Below are 10058 nucleotides of genomic sequence, written 5' to 3'. Positions count from 1 at the left end.
TCCACAGAAAGTCACCAACAAACTGTTATACAATCAATGACCAACTAAGCAATGGGATCAGTCTTGGCCTAGACTTTTGCTTTTACCTCTTGGTGCACCAAATTTACAAATATTGAATCATTGAATTCTTTCTCTCACCGTTCCAAGATGTACCCCATCACATTGAATGAATTTTAAAATATTCAGTTCAAATCCTGTAAAAGGACAAGGCCAAAGACTTCAGTCACATTACTGCTGAAATTAAAAGTTGAGCCTTGACTGTACTTTCTTTCTCTATTGCTGCTGAGGTTATTGTTAGCAATAATGTTAGTGGGAGAAGAAGGTGGATTAAAAAAAAACCTTCAAATGGGAAAGAATGAGTGGTTAAATAGAAGAGTTCTGCAAGATATACTTAGAATCAATCATTTTACTGTTTCCTCAGCCATTTAGTGATCATAAATCCTGTATCTTTCTCCAAGCTCAGTGGTTGTGCCAGCCCTTCATTCTGAGAAACTTCATGTGCCCTGTACAGGATTTCCCAGTGGCATTATGGATTCAGGAGAAAGCTCTGCTCAAAGAGGGGAAGGAAGTCAAAGGAGATTTGTTTGGTACAGCACACCAGTGTGTGCAAAAGTAAAAACAACCCTTCAAGACAGAGAAATGGAAAAGGAGGTAGGAAAAAAAACAAGTTATTTGTAGGTCATGACAGACATTTTGTTTATTGAAGAGTTTTGCCTTGACTTATATTCATTTGGTAACTGGAACAGGAATTCCATTGGGCTAATTTGGAATTGACCACTAACATCTGGAAAAGCATTTTTCAACCTTCAAGATTCATAGGCAAAAGAGATATGCACACAGAGCTGACAAGTATTTTGTCCCTCTGATCTCCCAGTTGTAGGTATGGTAATGGCTGACGCAAAATCTGCAAATGAAGTCATGTTTTCTCTCATGTCAGGTCACTGGGGAAAAAGTTACATTTCTCATAAGAATGGCAGTGGTCTTTCTCCCTTCCTCATACATGGAGGTCCTGACATATAATCACTGCTCATCTGCATTTGGTTCACACTCACCAGTCTGCTTCTAAGATATAATGGAGCTCGAGGGGAGGAATTTGTTAGGCAAAAGATCTTAAAAAGGAAATTATTTTCCAGAATTTTGCAATGGCCTTGCTGCTCTGGAAAAAAAAAAAAAAAAAAAGCAACAAAAAACAAACCAACAAATTAAAACAAATGAACAGCCCCATCTCCCCCCTAAACACAACAAAACCAATCAGAGTGAAGAGAAGCCAAACATTTTCCATGTCACCATTGGTTAAAACAAATGGGACCAGAAGGAGGGATGCAGTTACAAGATGCTGTGGTTAGAGGAGCCACTCTGTTTCTGAAGAAACAGAGTAATGAGCTACAAACCTCTGCTCTACATCTGCACCTTGCAGCTGTTAGAAGCAGCAAGTGATAGATTCCAGAACCTTCTTGTGAGTTTTGAATTCAGTGTCAGTCCAGAGGCATTAATCACTGCCTTCCAAGAAGCAAGGCCTGTTGTTTTTTCTGGTGAGAGGAGGATGCTACATTTGAGTTTGCCCTGGGATGCTGTGAAGATCTGCCTCCTTGAACAGCCAAGTTCTTGCACATTGTACTGTGGTCAAAACTTAGTGGGAGCAATAAACCCACATTTCCTGACAGCTGGAAAGTAGCAATTGCAAGGAGGAGCTTCTGAGCAAGCCCACTCTGGCTGGGATGCAGGTAGGAACTCAAAATCACTTCAATAACTTATTGTAGCCAGTTATCCTTCCCTATCCCCTGACACTTTTGGTTTTTTTCAAGTCAAGGCATGGGGTATGGCTAAACATACACACATCAGGCTGGCAAGGTAATGATGCAGAGTATGGGTAATATCAGAGTTCATCTCTGTCTCCACATCAGAGATAAAGATCATCTTATGGGCAAACCACATCAGCCAAAACCTGACTACTCAGAGGAATTTCCAACTGACAAATAGATCAGAGGTCTCTAGAGCTCTATCCTAAAGCATTCTTGGGCAAAAGGCAAAATACTTTTCTAAATGCAGGGCTAAATTTATATATGCAGTGCAATACTGGAGATATAATAGACTATTGGACTGTGATGCACACTTTTGTGTTGGTCTTTCCACAGAAATATTTCTAATAAAAGCATTTAAATACTTTAAATAGTGATATCACTAAAAATTGAAAACTGTGGGTGGTTCTATATATTAAATATACAGCTACATGTGAATAATTTTATAACCACAATTACCTCTCTTCATAATTGCAATGGTTTGACATCAGTGAAACTCCAAAACTGTGTGTGGTTTTACATAGTAAATATATAGATATGTATGGATGATTTTATAACCATAATTACAGGTCTTAATAATTGCATTGGTTTGTGTACACACATAAAAAGCTGTGATGCCTCATAGTCTTTCTCCCAAAATATCAAAGGCAAAACAAAATACATAGTTTTTTACATTTGTGATCCCTTTGGGGCAGTTCCTACACTCCTTTATTAGGGCTGGAGCTCTAGATATTGCACCCAACATCAGGAGAGTAGCAGGTACTGCAGATTCACTGTAATCAGAGCCTTGTTCCCTTTTAAGACAATTCAGTGGGTGTTCCAAATTGAGAGATTTTATACCTATATTCCCAAACAATGCTGCCTCAATCACTTTCAATCTCAAGTGTGCATGACTAACTGGTAATTTCCTGCATTTGTGACATTCCATGATCTTGCTTGATGCTGCCAAAGTTTGTGACTACACAGAAAAGCAGTGGCAGGTTGAGAGTGAATGACCCCCAGGAAGTTATTTTGAAATTGCCAGACTTTGCTCTGCAAGTTTAGTCTCTCATAGCAACGTGGGCAGCATATCATCCTGCGCTGGCTTCATTAAAAGAAAACGATTCTGTCTTTCAGTTAAAAAAAAAAGAAAAGCTGTAACTGTTGAAGCAGCATACACCTAATAAGCTACTTCTAAATCTGGCTCCATCATTTCACTCTGTGGACTAGCAGAACAGAGCTGCAGGATCCTTCTCAAGTAAGTATTTCTTTCTCTTTACTGCATGTTTGTATTTTTTTTAATTTAGAATTCATAACAGGTAGTAAAGAAGTCTTCAGCATTGAATTAGTGGTGCTGCAATATGACAGCAGGATTCCTGCTTTAAACATGAATTAACATCCTCTGTTGTTTTATTTGGCAGACATTACTGTCTTTAAAAGGAAATAGTTAATACATTAAGGTACAAGGCAGTAAATTATATGGATGGAGCTTCCTAAAGCTGCAGTGCTAGAAAGCTAATGAAATGATTTATAATTGACTGCCATGATAGGGTTTTTTAAAATGAGTTATGTATCTTTTGTTTGCATAATGCACATCATGGAACATGTCTATTTGATCTCATTAAAAATGTATTCTGAATATGCTACTGGCCATTAAGTATGAAATTATCAAAATAATTTATATCTTCAAGAAAGGAAAAATTCAGGCAGTGGCATTAATATTAATAAAGCTAATATGCACACATTAAACCTAGCTCAGGTATGTATTAAATGATGAAGGAAAATATATGTAGTGCATGACTTTGTCTAATTATACAAAGTATTAGTCACACGTTGATAAACCCAGCAGAGTATAGATGAAATAATTGTTTGTGTGAGAAACAACAGAAATGCATAACATTTGCCAAAACAAACAGCACAAACAGCAGCATGCTTTCAGTAAGAGTATTCAGACAGCTCTGATGGACATGTCTCTTCAATATAATGAATGAGGTGGGACTGTGGCCGTGGAAGGAAAAGAAATAACTCTATTTTGCTTTGTGCTTAAATTGCAGCTGTTGTAATAGAAAGGAGTTAGGAACAGGCAATGCACAAGGCTACTTTTACATTTGGCATGCAAACACATACATTTCCAAATACAAACAGATCTTTTTTTTTTTTCTTTTTCTTATTTAGTCACCTGCTTATCACCAATTCCTGTGACATGCAGCTCTGATTGCAAACATGCAGGTTTGCAGCCCTCAGCAGAAATATGTTATAGCTGCATCTGAGGCATTACAGCATCAGAACTAATATTCTGGAAACATTTGGCACAAGCATGTCCTATACCTCCACATAATATTATTTGTCATAGCTTTTTATGTAGGGAAAATTATGCTGCAAAAAATTCACACTGTTTAGTTAACTTCTGCAGAATACTACATAAATACTTCCCTCCTGCTCAACTTATCCATCCCCCAACCACCCATGGTAACAGCAGTCAAGAAATTGTCATTTATTTCTCTCAATATATTCTCAAATTACTCAGAACAACAAATTTTAAAACATACTTCCAGCCCAACTCATTTATATGCAGGCAAGCTTTTTTTTAAGCAAACTTTTTCAGGACATATTGAAGCATAGAACTGGAACAACCATTTTCTTATTTAATATGTAATAGACATAGAAGATTTTTGGCATGTATGTGTAATGGACATAGAAGATTATTTATATGCAGAGATAAAGAATGGAAACAGAGATAACAAAATTGCTGTGTTCCAGGTATTGTGAACAATAATATATCTTTTCTTTTACAATCAACATTAAGCTTCCCAAGGGCCAGCTCTGAAGGGCTTAATAAGTTAGAAGCCAATAATGGAGAGGTTTAGCCTGATATTTCACAGCCCTTCCCAAAATCTCAGGAAAACACAGTGTAGTGACAACAAGACCAGTAAACAGTGATATTTATGGTACCATCCCCCCAAGACTAAAGGCACTAACAATCTTAGACACTTCCACAGCTGTTTCCCTTTATCAACTAGAGGAAGCAATCCCTGATAACCATTTCTGAGACAGACTGGGAGGGTGAGGAAGAGGTAGAGAACTGCCTTTGGGAAGCCTTCCAAGGGAAATGGTGACTTCATGACTGAGGGCATTGCCCAGGTAAAAAGGCTTATTCCTTCCTTATACTTTGTGGTTTCCTAATCCTGCAAAAGAATGATCCTAATGAAATCCCACAAACCTAGGACAGGTTTATTGCTGTTATGAAGTCAAAGCCCCTATGTGGGAGGGGCAGGATATGACCCATTACAAAGAACTGGGAATTTTTGTATTATACTCTGGAACAACTTGGTCTAATTCATAATTCACTAATTAGTATAACCTCATTGGACAGGGCAAAAAAAAAAAAAAAGAAGAGAGAGAATATCATAGCAACATCTTATTCCCTTGTGGTTTATTGATTTAACAAAGACTTACCTTCCTGTCTTAAACTCCCCTCTATGTTTAACATTTAATTAGCAGAATTGCACATTCCTGCAGATATAAAAGAAAGATGACAAGAAACACACTGCTGTACTGAAAGATCTCTTCAATACTCCTTGAAACATCAATGGGAAGGACTTTGGGTAGCCTTAGCTCACCACTAATGTAGTATCACATCAGAAAGGGACATTCTGTGGCTTCAGAGACAGTAAGGCCTTTCAGATTGTGGCATCCATCATAAATTTAGGAATGGATCAAAGTAAAATAAACTGGCATCTGGTATATAAAATATAATTATTTTTTAAATATAATGTAATTAATAAGTGAAAAATATTTTCATTCCCCTGAAGAAAAAGGCAGTGTATTTTTATCCTAAGCTTTATTTTGCATGAGAAACTAATTCAATTCCTCCTCTCATTCTTCCTTTCTACTTTCTTAAATTTTTTCATGCTTTCCCCCTCTTTTTAATTATGATATTAATAATGATGATTATGATAATAATTATTATTATTATGATTATTATTGGGGAAAAAGAAGAGAGAAAAAAGAGAGGAAAATGAGGAATATGGTATATACCTAATTTGGAAAGCCACATGACACTGCCAGTCTGCCTCAAAGAAGGACATGTTTAAAGACTAGACTCAAAGGATTTGACACTTTCCTAAAAATACCCATTTTCAAGGAGCAGTGGAAGAAACTAAGACTCCTCATCTGTGTATTCTCAGAAGGATCAATTATTTTGCACCTTTTCACCAAGCAACTGCAAAGTGAACTGGAGGCAGAAGCAAATGCCAGTGTAATGCAGATGACCTACAGCTCTGCCCATCCCACAGCACGGCTGCAACAACGGTCCAGCGAGTGAAGAAGAGCTCATGGAGCAGCTGGCTAAAGCAGAAAGTGAGCAAGAAAAGGATGATGCTGGCAGAGGATAGAGAGCACTTTGGGGAGTCGCTGACAGCCAAGGTACGCAGCCGCGGTTGGTCGCTCAAACACAAACCTGGTGAAGAGCTCTGTTCTGCTAGAGCTGCTATTCACACATGCTATTAACTTCTGCTAGCTCTGTCTCTCTTGGATGGGGGCACAAATTTGTCAGGCAGGTGATATCATAAGCTTTTTAGAGCTAAGCAGTTCCAACATGAAGGAAATCTGTACTGTTTATGCTTTGAAGCTTGGCCTAACTCGATCACCAGTCCGTTCCTTACACTGTAGATCAGCTTCATATCATTTTGTGTTCCTCTCTTCCAAGCAGTCCATTGTCTGGACTGTGAATAAATAAAAGATCACTTAAAACACTTGGAGAAAAATACAGCCTGCAGCTTAATTTTTCTGGCTTTTCTCAGCAAGAGTAAAATTTCTCTTCATGGGAGAGGAAAAGCCCTTTGGTAATTAAGGGTAGCCAAATGTCATTAGCTGTTGCCACAAGTGCCTTGTATATATCTTTGAAAAACTTTAAAGACATGCACAGTAACGTGTCCCCAGTGCCATTTTTTACTGCTAGGGAGCAGAGCACACAACAGCCAACATCTTACAACTGATAATAACTTGGCTGCTTGCACAGTAATGGAAGGTGCTCAACAGGATGATATTGAGTGCAGAAAGGGCCTGTGTCCAATGGAATGTTGTGCTGGAATTGGAAAAAAAATTGGTATATTAAAACATTCTGTGCTTGCATTTTTCTATTTAATTTTTCATTTATTTTTAAAGCTATAAATATAGCTTGCATTTTAATTGGGTGTCTGTCTCTAATTTTACTGCAGCTGTAGCATTTGCCAGAGAACAGTGGCTCTCTTTTCAGGGTGGTGCAGGATTTATACCAAGAAACCATCTCTTCTCTAATGCTCAGCACTTCTTACAGGCCTATCCTAGCTCTGTCTAGTGTACAGCTATAAATTAAATGAATCAGACTTATGGATGTTGACAAGAAAGATGACACAGCAATTGATGCCTTTAGTTTAGTCATCCTGTGGTTGCAAAACAGATAAATGTTTTACCCATCATGGTGGAGAGGTTGCTTAATGAGAATTTAGAGCAATTTAGATCCATTATATCTTTAGATTTAGATTCAAGGCTGAATGCAGACACTGTCCACCATGCAGATTCCTTCACAGAAACATAAGTCTCTGTTCTTTAAGGCATCACAGTAGCTTTTCACCTCCTTTTCATGCCAACAAACCCTACCAATTCTTAAATGCAGACTGATTTAATGGTGGCAGCACTGATCCAATTTTCTGTTTGTTGTAACACTTAACAAATCTACCAACAGCTGATAGAGAAAGGAAAAACCTGTTTTAGCTTGTTCCCATTAGCAGTCATGCATTAAAATAAAATAACTGAATTTTTGTTCTACTGGTCCTGAAAACAACTAGATCTTGCAGACTTAGAGCAAATGACTGCTTAAATTCTCCTTAGGGTTGAAATGCTTTCAAGCAGAATCTAGTGAGGTAAAACCAATACATACAGCACTGGCTACATCTCCACTCCATCAGAAATTTTTTTGTTCCAAAAGGAAACAGAAATAGTGAAAGTAATATTTAGTGAAATTGAATTTTTGCTGTGTGAGGCCAAGCATCCTGGAAATAGATATTATTCCCATTAATTTGAAAATGTGGTAGAATTTCTGGAGAACAACAAATAAAATAACACTGAGAAGAATTTAAGGAAATGCTGTCTTGCTGATGAAATTGATGTAGGCATCCTTATATTAAAAGCAAATTTATATTTGGCAACCATTACAGATAAAAAGAGAAAAGGAAACCATCTGTTGGAAGGAAACCCAGAGAGGAACATCTGCATTATTTAAAGGGATAAACTGGAGTGCAAAACTGAAAGGTCCATATAACACTTCAAAATTAACTGCATTAAGTGTGAAGATAAGATGGATAAGATGCCATAAAATTTTCATTAAAGGCAGGAGGGAAGAGAACATCTGAGCAAGAATGGGCACTGGGAGAGTTGGGATATAGCTATTTAAGAGTGGAGTATCTGCTGAGGGTTGTACATCTTTAGGGAAAACAGAACCTTGAACTGAATGCCATTCCTACAAATTCTGAGAACAAGCACTACAAATAGTGAGTTTGGCCTTGGTGCTCAGGCAATATTTCTGAATTGAAATTGAGATATTTCTGAGTTGAAAGGCTGAGTGAGAACTAGGAACACAAATACAGGAAATACACACCATTATAATGGAAAACATTCTTTGCTTCACCCAGGACAGCACAGACAACAGTGTTATTATTCATCCAAAATCTTGGAGTCTACTCACTAACTCTAAAAGGCTCTGGAACCAGTCTAATTTGCAATTAAAATAAACCTTAAAAATCAGATTTACTTTTTTTTTAAATAATGATAACTTAAAAGATCCTTATGAATCTCAAAATGTAAAAACACCTTCTTACATATTTGTGTGGTTTAATGTAGATAATCTGCTGAAAATATTCTTGTTCATGTATCAAAAAACATACTTTTAGATACAGAAAAACTTAGTACTAAAACTGTTGAATATTGTCCACTTTGACCCAAAAATGATCATATCTTCCAGGGCTCTACACAAATAACTTCTAGTTGTCATAACAACATTCTGCAGCAGATACAAGATGTTTTCTTTTGCTAATTGCATTTTAATACAATTAGTAAAAGTTAACGTCTCCTGAAGATTAAAAATCAGGGATATTATTTAAACGGGAGCATGGAATTCTTGTTTGTTTTTAATTTTTAATTCCCACAAAATTCAGCTTTTAATTATTATAATTTTAAGTCTTCAGTCAATTTAAAAATACTCCATTGTATGAAGTCCTATTTGCAGGTAACTGTTTATACATGTTTATACAAAATATGCAGGTTTCTAATAATGTCTTTGTAAAATGACACTCAGAATATAAAGAAGCCTAAATTTAGAAAAATCCTGAAGTGTTTTCCTAAGTAACAAGTTTACTAGACAAATTCCTCAACACTTCAATCTTGTCAAATGCAATACTAAGTCACTGTGAAAGTCCTATTTAAGCTATGACCTTAACTATCATTCCCTTATAAATGTTCCAGTTTCAACAGTCAGTTTACCAGGAAAGGATCAGTGCTGCTCTGGTTATGTTCTGATATTAACACTAACATGGAACATCTTAGCCATTGCAACACACAAAATTACAAACTTCATCCACTTGAGTGCCTAGAAATGTTTCACTATGAGCAAGTCCTGATGGTATCTGGAGATGTCCCCTGGATCAGGGTCACATTATGCAAGATTGGGTATCACAGAAGTACACAGAAAAATACAGTCCTTTCCTCATTTAAAGAGTACAGTCCTTTCCTAATTTAAAGAATACAGTCCTTTCCTCATTTAAAGAGTACAGTCCTTTCCTAATTTAAAGAATACAGTCCTTTCCTCATTTAAAGAGTGCAGTCCCTTCCTCATTTAAAGGCCAGTTAATGGCAGCTACAGGCCAAAGTGAGGGTGTTGAGCAGAGGTCAATGAACTAGATAATGGCACAGCTGATGATAAAGGACAATCTTATTTACAGTGAAGTCTGTCACTTAGGGCAGACAGTTTTCACTTGATTTGCACAGATATTCTGTTTTATTCCAACAATGGTGCTCACCATTTCTACAGGAAGCAAAATTAATGCATAGCTTTTTCTCTTAAGTTTACTTTAATGTTAATATGACTAGTTCAGAAAAATTTAGTAATCTGGCAAGCATCTACCTAGCTGAGGTATATTGTAGTAATAAAGAACAGAAGAATTTGAGCTCTCTGAAGGTATTTCTTTCAGTTCAGACTACTGCAGCAAAGTATTGCCATTCACAGACACACCTGCTTGCATTGGG

At 36.9% G+C, this 10058-nt stretch overlaps 1 protein-coding gene across 2 annotated transcripts in view; it reads left to right on the top strand.

Annotated features, from left to right (window-relative positions):
• Positions 1–2659: 2659 nt before the first annotated feature.
• Positions 2660–10058, top strand: part of BEGAIN (brain enriched guanylate kinase associated) — a 154108-nt gene continuing 146709 nt past the window's right edge. Inside the window, exons 1-2 of one of the 2 annotated variants that reach the window (XM_056493977.1) lie at positions 2660–3036; positions 6074–6203. In XM_056493977.1, the coding sequence (XP_056349952.1) occupies positions 6153–6203 (51 nt within the window). In that variant the 5' untranslated portion in view covers positions 2660–3036; positions 6074–6152. The remainder of the gene's footprint in view (positions 3037–6073; positions 6204–10058) is intronic. The other variant, XM_056493978.1, reaches the window with a different exon arrangement.

The sequence above is a fragment of the Oenanthe melanoleuca genome, chromosome 5 (genome assembly GCF_029582105.1).
Source record: "Oenanthe melanoleuca isolate GR-GAL-2019-014 chromosome 5, OMel1.0, whole genome shotgun sequence".
Classification (NCBI taxonomy): domain Eukaryota; kingdom Metazoa; phylum Chordata; class Aves; order Passeriformes; family Muscicapidae; genus Oenanthe; species Oenanthe melanoleuca.
The sequence above is the reverse complement of the archived record's forward strand: the minus strand, read 5'-3'. Positions and strand labels throughout refer to the sequence as shown.